This window comes from Colias philodice, chromosome 15 (genome assembly GCF_061535455.1).
Source record: "Colias philodice isolate Cphi_HAF_F1 chromosome 15, ilColPhil1 Martin Lab GWU primary, whole genome shotgun sequence".
Classification (NCBI taxonomy): Eukaryota; Metazoa; Arthropoda; class Insecta; order Lepidoptera; family Pieridae; genus Colias; species Colias philodice.
The window spans coordinates 6,999,759-7,016,205 of record NC_143100.1 but is presented as its reverse complement, the minus strand read 5'-3'; the positions used below and the strand labels follow the sequence as shown (position 1 = coordinate 7,016,205).

At 30.9% G+C, this 16,447-nt stretch overlaps 2 protein-coding genes across 3 annotated transcripts; both read right to left on the bottom strand.

The window, feature by feature from the left end:
• Window positions 1–170: 170 nt before the first annotated feature.
• On the bottom strand, window positions 171–854 carry LOC149482308 (growth-blocking peptide, long form-like). The gene has a single exon (XM_089703800.1). The coding sequence runs from the start codon at window positions 663–665 to the stop codon at window positions 231–233; it is 435 nt and encodes a 144-aa protein (XP_089559926.1). The 5' UTR covers window positions 666–854; the 3' UTR covers window positions 171–230.
• A 7,456-nt stretch (window positions 855–8,310) lies between these two features.
• On the bottom strand, window positions 8,311–11,130 carry LOC149482307 (uncharacterized). Of its 2 annotated transcripts, none has more exons than XM_089703801.1 (5): window positions 10,750–11,130; window positions 10,506–10,536; window positions 10,208–10,318; window positions 8,828–8,920; window positions 8,311–8,474 (listed from the first exon to the last, which is right to left on the bottom strand). In XM_089703801.1, exons 1-5 carry the CDS (start codon window positions 10,815–10,817, stop codon window positions 8,436–8,438), a joined length of 342 nt encoding a protein of 113 aa, XP_089559927.1. In that variant the 5' UTR covers window positions 10,818–11,130; the 3' UTR covers window positions 8,311–8,435. The 2 variants fall into 2 exon arrangements, with proteins under 2 accessions (XP_089559927.1, XP_089559929.1); XM_089703803.1 differs by having other exon boundaries at window positions 10,506–10,533.
• Window positions 11,131–16,447: the final 5,317 nt, after the last annotated feature.

The window sequence follows — 16,447 nt, the reverse complement described above, 5'->3', positions numbered from 1 at the left end:
TACCTTTAACTGTACCTTTTTATAAAATTAGTGTAGATTTAGAGACTTAGTTACGTTCCAAAAACTAGAATGCGATAACTAGTAGAATGAAAGAAAGGTAACAAAACAAAATTCTACGTTTGAACATTTTAAGAATGGTAAAATATAGGTAGATATTGAAATACACATCATATTAATATCTTACAGTTTATTATTAATGAGACATCAGTTTGTTTAACATTAACAAGTTATTAAAAAGTTGGTAGGCATCTTCCATCAGCAGTTCTTTTGAAACCAGTGGAACACCCGCCTCCAAAGTTTTCACGACCGTCTTTTTTTTCTGTTGTGCTAGCAGATGCAACAGTTGAAGAAGGTTCCATAACATCTGATTTCACAGTACTGGGTTTTGTTTCTTCTGTATCTGTACTGGGAAAAACAATTGCCGTTTCACTCGTATCCACTTTTTCAATTGTATTCTCCTTTTTTTGTGGTGTGGCTAATGTTGTGCTGGTAGTTATTTCATTGCGTGGGCTCGCATTGGTTGGATGTATTACTCTCCTTATGTCATCTCCTATTTTGTGCGATGTTTCATGTAATGATTCTGCGAAATCTCTCAAGAGCCCCGCATTCGCTAATGCACAACATAGAATAAGACAGAGTCCAAATAATAAATTGAATCTCTTCATTTTAAGCACAAATATTCCACACAAATAACTCAGCCGTATTACTGGCAACTGTGATCAATTTACTCAACTAAATAAAGATATGTATGTGACCTTTTGGCCTCGGACCAACGAAAGCGATAATATGGCGTTTCCAAGAACAATTTGATGTGGTAGGTAATTTAACCTAACTTACTCAAATTTTTATTGGATCTGAAATCAATATATTGTACATATGAATTAAAATTGTTAAAAAATAAAATTTATTGAAATAATCTAAAAACCAACCTTCATAACTTTTGTCTACAGTTTCTATAACGATCACGTCTGTAGCCATCAGGACAATCTAAGTCCGGCACTCTTATGATTTGGCTTGCATCCACGCTTTCCGTCGTTGTTGAAGTAGCCATTCGTATTTTATCATGAAAATTAAATACAATTCCCGATTCTACTGATGTCACAACGCCCAACAATAAAACTGCTAATACTATTGCAAATTTTACGTCCATTTTAATGAATCGTAGATAGCAAACTGCGTCATACAAACAATGGGAAATGGGCAATCCGCTCACTATCAAAAAGGACTTCGACATACGCCGTGTCTGTCTTTCACCTTTCCAGCTTCACATGAAACAATGTTTGGAGGCACATCAATCATACTTGTATCAGATTTATCATCTGTGCCACTATTTCTTTTATTTTTCTCAATAACACTTTGTGCGTTTGGTTTCAAATGTGAAGACAGTCCAAGAATGTCTTTGAGAGGATTAGCGAAAATACTAATAAAATCTTGAGAGGAAAATGGTAACGAATTCACACCTAACAAAAATTGAACAATAATACTGAACACTACTATATGCAAGAACGATCGCGTCATATTATATGAATAGACTCAGAGAACACAATTCGCTTATCAGTCACAACTTCCAACCGGTCAACAAGAATCGTTATCTATTCATATGATTAATATTTAACCTCGTTATATATTCTAGCACGTATCATTCTTAGAAATGATTAAAATGTTGTATTCAAAAAGTTTTATATTACGCTGATTGTGTTTTGTAATCTCATACACCTTTTTAACCACATTATCACTCATAATATCTATTAAATAGAAACACAACATGTTAACATCTATCTACCAACCTTATCTATTCTCCTAAATAAGGAAATAAACACATTTGCGTACGTATTTATTAACCATTACATTGTGTTTCATGGCTATTCGAATATTCTTTATTCATCATTGTAATATCTCATCAGAAAAGCTCGCAATACAAGCTCACCTCAGTGATTCCAACCGCTGAGGGAAAAAGATAGTTAATTTTGATCCAGATTTACGGCTAGGTAAGTTTTAAATAATTATTAAGGTTTTTGTTGTTTGTATATTCAAATATTTGTTATAAAATACAGAGTCGCACAACTTATTAATTCATTGATTCGCGTGATATTTTATTGTTTATCCATTCTGATAATAGTAAAATCCCAAGCATCCTTTGATAATAATATTGCCGCTTAATGAAATATGTCGGAAACGCAGTGTGAGCATCAAAGGAATTTCATAATTAAAACGTCTACCCTTTTGGATCATAATATCAGAAGCCGAATTTCTATTACAGATACTTTTTAACGTGCATTGAAATAAGATATGCATAATGTTATGACAGATATTATGTACAATCATCTCATAGTTCAGATTTCATAGTTACATGACGTCGTTTAAGGCTTTCTAATTCTTATCTATCGAATGATATAACGCTTGGGATTGCACAAATCTCACGTTTTTGCCAATGCGATAAAATAAATGTATTGTTTCACTTTAGTTTCGTGAAGTAGATTTGTGTATCCAATATTTTTCCATGTGAATATTTGCGTACAATTCAAATTCAACGCACATTCGGACGCAGAACGTTTCACCTGCCATAGTTTATTACCTATTCAACGGACTCGTACAAATAAAATTATATAATGCATAAGCGAATGGCGAATGGAGAGTTTGATTTACGAGGGAGCGGGTGGCCGCCCGAGTTACGTGTTGAATAACTAACATCAAGCCATTGCCCATTGGAACGCTTTATCATATCTTATAGGGGATGGGACCCTACTGCAGCCTAGGCCAACAAGCTCAGTTACCTTTGTATTCAAATTAAATAAAAACACATAATTAGGTATAACAGATTACAACAGTTCCAAAATTTGTGAAAGAAAGGTGAAAATTTGATTAACAGCTCACAAGAAAGGTGAAAATTTGATTAACTTGCACACTGAATATCATGTTATATATATGATATTCTGTGTGCAATTTATATATCTTTTATCTAGGAATGGAAAACATGCATAAGTGCACATAAGTGCACATAAGTGCTATGCATGCTTTCCATTCCTTTTAATATTATGTATTTTAATTTGTAATGGTACATTAAATTGTTAAATAAAAAATGTTGTGTGGTTTTATGAAACCACGGTAAAAGTGAAACTTAGGCACAAAATTATCGTATTTGTACGATAATTATCGTACGGTTCGACCGTCACACGACATGCGCTATACAGACCAAAAAGTTTGAGACGATGTAATAAAAGTTTCACTTTAATAAATAAAATAAAATAAATTCGAGATAAAAGCAGCTATGATACTATAGAGTTTTAGACAAATTAATGCGTTACAACAAAGTGGGGTGTTCAATTTTAGCATCAGTAATTAATAACCGATGAACTACTAGCAGATAGTAGATAATATTATTTATTAATATTCTTACCAATTATTACAATCCTCTACCAATATAACATCCAAATTCAATTATTTCTCGTTTCACCTTTTCATTTGAACGTCCATCAAATGACCTTCACTATACTGCACACTAAACCAGTTTCATTATTATTGATACTGTCTACAAGCCTTGGGAGTATCCTGCCTCCACATACTCGAATAATTATTAATAATTATTATAAAAATTTTAACAATTTTTATTCCAATATATTTAATATTATATATAAAAAATCACTGTTTCTTTCTAGGATCAAGACTTTATTCGAACACAGGAACCATAAACAACATTTTCTTCTATCCTACAGTGGTGCTTGGATTCATTATTTTATTGGCATAAAAACATTGTGTACATTTAATAAACATATAAATGCATAGTAACATTATTTGTTTAATACCTATTACATTTATACAGCAAAATACATCCTTGTTTGGTATTTTACAAATTCTTTTTTTTATGCATAATGATTACATTTACTTATGATATTATAAATAATAATAATATTTAGTCAATGATTTTTGCCTATAGTTATTATAAATAAAATCAGATTAACTATTTATTGCAACACTAAATATTAAGTACTACTATTTTCATATTTTAAGAATTATCGATTAAAATAGAGCTGAAAACAAGTAACAAGTACAGTCAACCAAAAGGTTCAATATTTTATTTTTATTTGTGTCAATCAAATACAAAGAATATATAATTGATAATCTTGTAAATTAAACACACTAAAATGGTAATGTAATGCATAACAAAATAAAATACCCATTTTATAATTATTTATTAACAAACTGGCTTATAGTGCTACACAGAAGACGATGCAATAAATAATAATTAAGAAAATACAGCAATAAAAGTTCAAATATACTAAGTGAAATCGTTCTTTCATTAATGATTTCTCTTTTTTATACTTAACTAGCGACCCGCCCCGGCTTCGCACGGGTGCAATGCTGATACTAAATACACTACAGAAAAATTGTGAACGTTGTATAGGTATAAAAATATAGCGGCCCGCTCCGGCCTCCGGCATCGCACGGGTATAAAATACATAGCCGGGCGGCCGCAAACGCTACGTCCTGCAATTTTTAAATCTGTAATATCTTCGAAACTATTCACTTAAATCATACGGTGTAAAGGGCCATATAGATCTATATTAAATGAACAATGTATCCATGGTATTTAATTGGTTAAGGATTAATGCTGTATTGGTTAAAATCGCTTCGAATTAGCCATTATTTGTCGTAAAAAGTAAATGACAAATAAAAGTTATTGTGGGTTATCCATAAGAGATAGACATATACCATCGCGGACTTTTCTGTAGACCTTTTCAATGTGTATAATACTTAGTACATTATTTTGATAAAACTCGTAGGGTTCAGCCTGCGTTTGCAATGTAAGCGGAATAAATGTAATTTTTTACGACATCACATTAGAAACCTCAAAAATAACAGTACTTCTCCACTACTTAATGGGTCTTATTATACATATAAACCTTCCTCTTGAATCACTCTATCTATTAAAAAAAACCGCATCAAAATCCGTTGCGTAGTTTCAAAGATTTAAGCGTACAAAGGGACATAGGGACATAGGGACAGGGAAAGCGACTTTGTTTTATACTATGTAGTGATATCTGAAAATATATATTTCGATGAATCATCAGGAAACTATGATTTTTGCATCATTAGAAGTAGTAAATAAAAGACGAGCAATTTAATTCATAATTAAATTAATTCTGATAATAATCATTAGATAAGATTATTGAATAGATTAAGTTCAACCAAATGATATATGTATGATAACATCTTATCAAATGTTATGTTTGATCCCTTCAGCAAGAACTACTGATACGTCTTGGAAAGTATAGATATTTAATCAATTCTAATTCAAATTACGTGGAAAATTCAAATCGATATAAGCCTAAGGTTATCTTGAATGGAATTGTTTCGAGGTATTATAAAATACTTATAGTTTTAGATATTTTAACATCCCCAAAAGTTCCTATCATGCCATAAACATAAGAAAGTCAATCTTCTCAAATACTGACTTACATAATAATGTGCTTACTTAGGTGATTACTCTTTCTAACGGTAATCATAAAGATGATGAGGAAGAATGTCAATAATTTTTTATGCTGCACTTATGAAAACTTGGGTTCAAGTAGTCTTTTTGTTCTAATTCACACAAAAATTTCCATGATCCTGTAAAGTTCATGTTTTTATGTTTACGCAATCTTAATATGAATGATGTGGTATGAAAAGAATATAATGAAAACTGAAATTGTTTTGTTGTTGCATCGTTGTATTTCTCTGAAGCTGAACGTGCATATGAAGACTACGAAGAATCTTGACTACTTGTAAGATTGCGGTACCGTCGAAGTGTGATACCTACTAAGGAAAGATGGAATTTATTAAAAAGTCATTAGTTCATTGTTTATAGTGTTTCTATGCTCGATTACCCAACCTATACCTGTTCGCAATACGCTCGACTGAGGTGCAAGTGGTAAATTATGAACTCTTAAGTATAATTCAAAGTTTCTTAAGGAATAAATATAAAGCCCTGTTTCATTTGTGAAAATTTATTTCTATGAAACCTTCATCTTTGAAACCGCCAATACAGTTGTATTTATCAACAATAACAGGGGCCTTAGACAAAGTGACAATTAAAAAACGATAACGAAGTTAGAAAAGGAAAAATGTATGGGATTGACATTAGATAGACCACGTGATCTAACGCGGCGTATGTCAATCTCATACATTTTTGCCTTTTCTAACTTCGTTATCGTTTTTTAATTGTTACTTTGTCTAAGGCCCCAGAATCTTTAAATAATAAAATATAACATAATAATATATCTTATGTTGGATTTACCTTGAAAATAAATATATTTTAAAAACACGTTTTAATGATGTTTAGCCATTTTCATCAGGATAGATAAACTCATGAAATGAATATGCAACTACACAGATTTTAAATTGCTATTTTCTTATCAATATCATCATTATTTTCATATTCTTGTAAATAAATAGGAAATTAGCTGGGCCCACACAGAACGAGCAGCCTTTCTAGGCAATTGCTGCGTGAAGTATATCTCGTTTAGTGTAGACGTAGCTCAGCCGATCATTTTCCTGTGCAGCACACGCGTTTTCCTCTATGTAGGTCCGCCTTATTAATTATATTGTATTATTTAAACAGTACCAGTCAATTTCCTCTTCAATTTTAATTATATGTACAATTTGCCCATGTCCCAGTTACTATAATGGTTTTCAGACAAACATTGCTTCGATAGTACCTAAATTATTATCCCTAAAGGAACCTTAACACTATCACTTCTTTGGTAATATTTGAATTTAATTTTATTCAGTCAATGTCAGCAATAATTGCACTTTTATTTACGAAAAACTATATCGCCTTTTATCATCACTGCATAGTATAGTTCACTGTCTATGTGTCTATGTGCCCTTATGAATGCTTAGATCTTTAAGTGTGCAACGGAATTTGTTATTATTCGATACATAGAGATTAAAGAGGAAAGTTTATACATATTACTAGCTGTGCTCCGCGGTTTTACCCGCAGTGCTCCGCTCCATTAGTAAGACGACCAGATGAATTAACCTTTTACCAACCAACTCTAGATTATGTTATCGCTTATGTACCTATATTATTTAGTTTTCACCTTGACATGTTTATCAAGATTTATATTGTTTATATATGCTAATATTATCATAACTAATTTATTTGTTAATGATAATATATTCTACAATTTACTTATTTATGATATTCGTACAATCCATTTACTATCTTCATATTTTAAAAACTATAAACTTCGTTAAGGAGTTCAATTCTGAGGAGTTCTATAGGCACTTTTTCCGATGTATTTAGAAAACGGCGCTTTTAGAGCAATTTTACGTCACTATCACAATGCACTTTCGCATGAATTTTCGTCTCTTTTGTACCTATCGATAGAAAAACACTCATTTTCAGCAACCAACGATCAGCAAACGTTGACCAGATTCAGAAATATAAGCCCCAAAAACAGGCATGAACGATTGGCATTATCTTATATCAATATTTTCTTTTTACTATCTAATAGATACAATCATGCTTACCTGTAAAAAGTATTACTGAAGTGAAAAAAGAGTACGCATTAAATGCTTTTTTTATTTCAAGCAAGTTAGCAAAAAACAAGCGTCTTAAATACGAATAGAAGGGATTTTAATATCCTTAAGTAGTGATGATACTGGTTTTCTCTCTTATAAAAGACTTGCAAAGTAATCCCAAGAAGGCGTATAGATATCTTGCAAATCTGCTTGAGTCATCGCATCCTTTACAAATAAATAGGGTCCAAGAAATGTTTCAAAAGCGGTTTCCATCTCAAAAAAGGGATTTTAACCTAAATTTACAAACAAACATCGATTGTAATTACATTATACGTAGGATATACTTCCCAAAAATTTACTTTCTGTTAGATATGATTCATATTTTTTATAAATTAAATACTTAAACAGAAATTAATAAAAAAAATTGCCAATTTATAAAAATAATAATCAATAAATTACAATTATATTAGGATAGCTGGAAAACTAAACATTATCCTCATTGTGAATTTGCATAAAATATATCCTGCAAAGGTTTGAAATGGAAATTCTCATTTCCAAATAAAATTAATTAATGCGGTTAAAATGCATCGATACTCCATGTTAAGGAAAATGTTTTGTGTGATATGCTTTTCCTTTTCAATATTTAAATTAATTATTATATTATCATTATATTGTTAACTATGTGACCGGTCAAAATACCAATATGTTTTGTCACTAATGAATACCAATTTATGTTATCAGACCTGCATAATTTACCTTATTGTAATGAGAAAAGAATTAAAACACTCATTTCAACAATTCACATTTATTCATTTTAAAAAACTGACTAATTGTTTGACTATCAATGATAGTAAAAGACGGAATATAGTAAAGCATTATTATTTCAACAATATTTAAAATATACAAATAATATTATTTAAACTTAATTCTCCTTAATCCCGCCTTCCCTTGATGTGTTTAAACTTCTTATGCTGAAAATAGAGATTGTGGCACCTTAAGAGTAATTTTAATTACTTAGAGTGATATCAAATTTAATTATACTAATGAAATAATTATTTCGGCTAATAAATAAATAAAACGAATAGGTAAATTTTGACCAAATGATAACATCTTATCAAATGTTACGTTTGATCCCCTTATTTCTTATTAAAGATATATTTTAAGTCAGTCCATTTGAGTTCTAAACTTAATTACCAGGATATTTATAAAGAAATTTAACTGTTAGAAGCTATTAATATAATGGGTACCTAAATACATTGTTATAGAAATCTGAATATCTTTGCAAGAACTGATTTTTAATCATAACAAATACAGATCTACTTACTTGAAATCCAGAATGTTTATTCGACTCATTGCTGTCGTCACTTTCCTCGGAAGAGGAAGATGATGATGAAGAATCATCATTTTTATCTCGGCCCTGCAGTAGACATGATTTTAAAAATACAAGATAATTCTTGTGGAGAAAACCTGGATTGATGATACTTATCAGCAAATAACTATAATTGATATTACCTACATAAAAGGAATCTAGAGATTTTTAGCCCCTATGTTTGAAGCTTTATTGAGTAAGTCAAATTAAAACTAAGCTCAACCAGACCTTATAATTTTAAATCTTGTATAATTACTGCACACAACATATTTGGGAAATAAAAACCTAGTAATAAATTAACACAAAAAGTATCTACCCAGCATACTGCAAAACAATAACTCCAGAGTATGATAAAAAATATAAAACATGCTTCGCTAAACCATGGATTCAACAACGTTTCTCAATCCGCACCAAACTTAAAATAAAAATGTTGAAGTAGAAGTTGGGCAGGCATTCGTCATTATTGCTCATTAGAGCCGCAATCCAGCCTCGCTTGAAGAAACTCGGCGTAATGCGAGCGTTCTCTAAACAAATTGGAGTGTTTCCTGTGTACTAACTACTTCACTAAAAATACCAATGATCCTACAAAGTATCCAGTTTTGTACTGGATGACTATGATGTTATTTAATTAGCACTATCACACATTATAGATTAAAATAATTTGGAAAATCCAAAAGTGCACGCCTCATAATTTTTTTTTAATAAATATTTATTAATTATTATTTTTGTTTATTTAATAACAATTAAACTACATCGAATCAGACCCTGAAAAATGAAAGGGTTTTATTCCTGAGCATACTCAAGCGTAAGAGAAAAAAAAAGACTCGATTAGTAAAGTATTTCGGTCGCTATCGTGTTAACAAGAAAAAGGATCCGCACATACAGACACACGGACGTCCAAGACAGAACTTTTTTAAACTGTTTTTTAACTAGTTTAAATAACAAAAATGACATCAAAAATATCATGAACGTTAAAAATAGTGTTTTTTCTTAATATGTGTGTGTATGTATTATCTTACAAGTGCAATGTATGATACATAAAGACATTTTAAGTTTGAAAAATCAGATGTTTTGCGCGAAGTGACAGTAGTACCCACCTCAACGCTTCGCTTATGAGGCGTGCAATAATCAAGTTAATTTGTTGTAAAATCAGAATATACCATCATCAGGTATAATCCAATTTTGATATTCTCATTTAGTTGTTTATTAGAAATAATAAAATTTAAAAAAAATTAAATTTCCTTTATTCACATGCATCCGCTTCTTGAAGTTGTTTTCTTTTTTTGATAAAAAATATTTAGATACTATTTGCTGTTTATTTAAAAAAAATCATACCTTATTGCAATCATTGTCTTCCTCTGAAGATGAAGATGAAGATGATGATGACGAAGATGATGAATCATCTTCTTGACAATTTAGCTTACGATTATTTCTTATTATTATTATCTGAAATGCAGAAATAATTAAAGCAAAAAAGTTATTTGTTCGAAATAATATTCAGTTTGCAAGTTGCCATCTCTAAAACCATCTAACAAATGTTAATATATCGACCAATCACCATCCACATCAGATATTTCATTTTATACAATAAAATTACAGAAATCGGATGAAATATTCATTTTATAGTCATTACCTCGTCACTGTCGTCATGATGCGAGTGCCTTCTGAAAAAAGATTATCTTTTAGTGCATCATAACAATTTTAATTGTGTATTCAAAGCATAATTTTGTTGAATAGGGGAGTAAGTTTTGCATCTGGGTATTTATTTTATGAAAAAAATAAACAATAATATTAGATTTTTTTTAATACAAGAACGATATTCGATTTTTAACGTATTTATCTGTCAATGTATAAATTTTTACACAATTCATACGTACCGTGATGGAATACATTCAACAACAACTAAGAGAACAAGAGTGAAAGTAACAAAAATTAAAGTTTTCATTTTTTTAATATAAATTATAAATATGCGCAAAATCTTGTCTACTTCGAAATCACTCCTAACACCGACTAAAATAGACTTGATAAAGTGGACTTTTGAATAAGGTCGTATTGATAAATATTAATTTTGCAATTAACCCTTTTAGAGATTTAAGTCACTGACACAAATATTATTGCACACATTATCTCAATTTTTATTCTAAATTAGATCAATGTAAGTAAATAGCATTGACATTTCTATATTAGTATGTATTATATACTCACTAATATCATCAATATGTGTTTTGTAAACATGTCACATAATTTGTACCAACATAATATTATGGGCTTTGAAGTAGCACTTAGAAGAAAAATATAACCTACTAGCGGTCCGCCCCGGCTTCGCCCGTGGTACATATTTCGCAATAAAAGGTAGCCTATGTTCTTTCTCAGGGTCTAAAGATTATCTGTGCCAAATTTCATCAAAATCGGTCCAGTAGTTTATGCGTGAAAACTAGGGATGTAACGATACATGATTTTGCCGATACGATACCGATACCGATATTTGTAGTAATGTATCGGCGATACCGATACCGATACCGATATCAATGGCTTGGTAGAAAAATAAATAGTGAATTATGCATAAAAAGTTACCAACATTTAACAGAGACAACTGTTAATCGTATTCTTTTAAATAAAAATGCCAAATCAAAAAACAACAAAACCATTTATTTTAGTACTAGCGGTCCGCCCCGGCTTCGCCCGTGGTACATATTTACGTTTTCTCTACATAAGAACCATCCTCGTACTTCAAGGAATATAATAGAAAAGAATTATCGAAATCGGTTCAGCCGTTCACACGTGATGCCGTGACAACGCGAAACGGGTGCAGACCCGCCGCCTTTTTATAGCTCCCGCCGCGAAGCGCGTCGAACGCGGCAACTGATACACAAAAATAATCCTTATGGCATGATTCTGTATTCACGCGCGATGACTTATAGCGTATTTCATGTATAACTTTGGTGTTTCTACACCGATTTACATGATTCTTTTACTATAACCTGCCCAGGAGTATGAAGAATAATTGTGCCAAATTTGGTTAAAATCCGTCGTGTAGTTATTGTTTCTATAACGAATATACAGACAGACAGACAAAAATTTTACTGATTGCATTTTTGGCATCAGTAGCGATCCCTTATCACCCCTTCATAGTTTTTTTTTAATATATTTCATGTACAGAATTGGCCTCTCTACAGATTTATTGTAAGTATAGATTATTATTTTACGAAGTCAGTTAAACTTTAAGTAATACACATACAATCAGTACCTAATAAAAGTTTACTATTGGTAGAGTTTTTTCAGAAAACAAAGTGCGCACGCGCGGGCGGCCTCCCGCATCGTTCATTAATCATTGGGCATTTGATATCAAAAAAATTGGTTGTTTGTAAAGTAGGATTACGATCGATATGTTTACGTGATAACATAATGCAGTGGCAGCGCTCGAGATGAAACGGGAGATTGGTCCGTCTCTCTCTCGTTATACCTGCGATCGCGCTCGTGAGGTTTTGGTGTGACACAAGTTTATGAACATGTCACCCGACTAAAACGATTTTAAAAACGTTATCACGTTAAAAATTAAAAATATTCAAAATTATTTATATCTTTCCTTTACATAAACAAATTTGTGATTGGAGCACTCTTAGTAAGCAAATAAAATGCTTGTGTCAGTAGGTTCCGCTCTTCCTTAACACTATTACAGAAACAGAAATAAAACAATATGAATGAATACAATGCAAAAACATAAAAGAAAAGAAAGAATTTAATAAAAAAATATCGGTATCGGCTGATTTATTATCGGCGATACCGATATATCGGCTTGCCGATATATCGGCCGATATATCGGTATCGGTATCGGTATCGTTACATCCCTAGTGAAAACATATATACATAATGAAAACATATAAACATATATACATACATACATACAAACCTTTCCTCTTTATAATATTAGTATAGATAGAATACGTTTTTTAATTTAATTTTATAATTAAAAGTAAATAAATGTCATAATTATAGGTTTTCTTATATCTGCAAAAACCTACTTTAAACGATAAAATAAATGTCACAAAATAAATATATACCTACACAAAAATTATACAATATATTCAGCACTAACAAATGATAAACATTACATGTTAGCTACATAATGTGTACCTACTTAGTGTATTATTAATTACCATTTCTTTCTACTTAGTTGAAAAAAATCAAATCATTAACCAAAATGTTTAAAATACATACCTACCTAGCAATACATATTGGTTGGGAATGTGTCCCAATAACCACTTATTTAATCATTTTAACCGACAAAAAAAGGAGGTTCTCAATTTTAACGCATTTTTTTTCCTTCCCTTCATTATTTATACTTCAAAAAAGATACCGTTCAAAGCATAGATCACGTAGTTTTAACAAATACAAATTTAATAAATATTACTTTTGTTTTCTTTGTGTATGGTTAACTACATATTTTCCTTATGGTAAATTTGAGGATAAATATTTTCAACAAAGGCTTTAAACTTTAAAGCAAATATAATTAAATATAATGAGGTTAAATTATTCATCGGTGTGTCATATTAAGGATAAAGTGTTATGCAAACTATACCATAAGCTCAAACAACATCGCGGTTTCCTTATAGATTTGCGTAATAACTCGTTTAATTTGAGGAAAATCTAATAGAATGCAATACATGTAAATTAATATTGTGCATCATCATCATTATTATCGTAATCATTTGAATTAAATATTAATAGTAATTAATTTAATTGTTTAATTAATTTATGTCCACTTGTGGGGTATGGGACAGATGCTGCATCTGTTTCACTATGCGGTGTTCTTTATGGACAAGAAATGGATCACACTTCTGTGCTCTGCCAGACTGAGACATTTTTTGTACTAGCCCTCACTAGAAATCTAGCCCAGGATCTCTTGGTTCACGCTCAAGCGTCAACAACAGCTGCACCACAAACTGCACACACACAAACCCAAGTGGCCATATCCTCTTTAAAGTAATTGAAATTATTTTCATTAAAATTTCACGAAAAATAGCAAAAAGATTAATTGCTACGATTAAAATACGATATACTATCCTGTTCTTGAATGGAAAATTAAATGGGATACCTATATAATAACATATTTGACGTTTTATGTATGTGAATTCCACTTGGAAAACCAAGACAAGTTATGTTATATTTAAAAAAAAATTATTTCCTCGTATATCGTAATGTAATTGTTTTGAAAAAAATCACTCATAGCACATAATACAGGATGGAAATTTTCGATAGGCCCTGAAGGGAAAGTACTTGAAATGCTGACCTCCTAAAGGACACACCGCTTGTAGCGCCTTTAGTCCGGAGGTTTAAATTTAGATACGTAGAGATATATTACACCTAAACTTCTGTAATCTTACTTTTTCTTATTTATTATTAAATATTATTATTAAATATTATACAATGTAAGTAAATTTAAATGTTTGTAGGAATGATTTCTTCAAAAGGTGAAAATATTTCATTTAATAATAATAAATAACTTTATTGACATTAAAAAATAGGTACAGCTTATATATGAATCCATAGGCTCCTGAATTAGTTAAATACTGTGTCTCAGGAGCCACAGTATTTAGTTATATATAATTAGTAAGAAATAATGAATATCACAGTATATTCTGCTACGTACTTTATAAACATTTGCACAACAGCATCGTCATAATAACCATAATTCAAACCAGTTTTTAAAGACTTAAAAAGCGTCTCGTGGTGATCAAACGGACGATCGGTATTTTTGTTTCGTAAACGACAACGTAAATAAGGAAAATATTCCGATTATTATTTAAAAAAGCCAAATAAATTGCTAATACATTAAATATTTCGAAATCAAGGCTGATTATTATAATCTTATGCTAAAAACGAGTTTCAATGGCGCAAGAGGTTATGTAATTTAAAAAAAGGACTCCTCAAAAATGCAGTATGTAGGTAGGTATTCAAGCATATGAATATACCTAAACAAAACATTGTTGATGTTTATTTTGAGATATATAATTTTCATGACTTCCCCCTTTCTCTCACTATACCTACATGTTAAAAGTTAAATAAAACTAGTAAACTTACTTATAAGTTCACTTTATTTCCAATAGTTACTTTAGGTACCTGTTTTTCATACTGATATAAATCTTTGACAATTTTGAATTTTTATTGAATAAAGGGAACTTTGAAATGGCATTATAAATTCAACAGTGTGCAATCAAAGCGCCACTGGCCGAAGAAAAAAACCTTAGCGGAAAACTCGTTCTAACTTTTCCTATTTTTCTGCGTTAATTTCACCTGAACCCATTACACTTTACAACAATTCTTAGTGCGAACGATTCTATTAGGATGTTTAAATTGTAATTTTAAATGACTTTCTGAACTTTCAGCGACAAAGAAATAGTAAGAGATCATTTAAAGGAACAAAGGGGACAGGATTTATTACTGACGGATAGATTTTTATGGGGCATTGTAATGATACCGTAAATTTTTGAATATCCATACTAATATTATAAATGCGAAAGTAACTCTGTCTGTCTGTCTGTTACTCAATCACGCCTAAACTACTGAACCAATTTGCATGAAATTTGGTATGGAGATATTTTGATACCCGAGAAAGGACATAGGCTACCTTTTATTGCGAAATATGTACCATGGGCGAAGCCGGGGCGGACCACTAGTATAGAATATGTATAAATATGATCAACAGATTATAAATTTATATGATCAACAGAATCGATTCTAAATTACAATCTAGTTAAATATAATACCAAAAAAAAATTAAATGAGATACCTTTACGTTGCTGTTTCAAAAAGAAAAATATAAAATCGATCAGCTTCAATAGCCAAAAAGATTGAATGAAGGAACCGATATGAAATTGGTACTAAAGTTGAGCAATGAAATGTTAAGGGTGAATAAGTTAATTGGTCCCCCGAGCGTATCGGCGAGTCTCTTGTGGTACAGAGGAATGCATTTAAATTGGATTTTAAGAGTAGAAATCGCCAGCGCTCCACCTCTCCGAGCCTTGTTAGAGTCAATCTCAAAGTTTACGTAAACGAATAAAGCTTCGCTGTGAAACTGAATTTATTGGTATCAATTGAAGATGTATTCGCGGTAGGTACGCCTGATTTACGTAAACTCACGGTATAGGTATATTATACGTCTACATTTTTAACATACTGTTTTAACATTCGGTTTTTGACTATCAAATAACAAAATTTTTATTTTAGCTCTTATTTATTCACAGATTACAATCCGACTATCATAATACCTATTCATACCCACGTTTATCTGTGCGTAGTCTAGAGAAGGGAAGCTGTTTTCTTTACGAGCTATTTCGCTTAGCCAATATTTCTCTGCGACAGTACGCGCTATCATAAAATAAAACGAAAAATTCCTGTTCACTTCCTTGAGCCACGGTCGTCATGAAAATCATAAGAGGCAAGATTTTATGACCGTCGCGGACAATACGTATGGTTAATAATAAATACAATAAACATTTATATTGCATATGCAGTAAATATGTTATATCCATAGACCATATTGCTTATGAAATATATTTTGACTTAATGTTACGA

Coding starts and splice junctions, on each gene's coding strand:
- LOC149482308 (XM_089703800.1), bottom strand. CDS start 665: ATGAAGAGATTCAATTTATTATTTGGACTCTGTCTTATTCTATGTTGT.
- LOC149482307 (XM_089703801.1), bottom strand. CDS start 10,817: ATGAAAACTTTAATTTTTGTTACTTTCACTCTTGTTCTCTTAGTTGTT. Junction 10,537..10,749: donor GTTGAATGTATTCCATCACG/GTACGTATGAAT, acceptor ATCTTTTTTCAG/AAGGCACTCGCATCATGACG. Junction 10,319..10,505: donor ATCATGACGACAGTGACGAG/GTAATGACTATA, acceptor TCTGCATTTCAG/ATAATAATAATAAGAAATAA.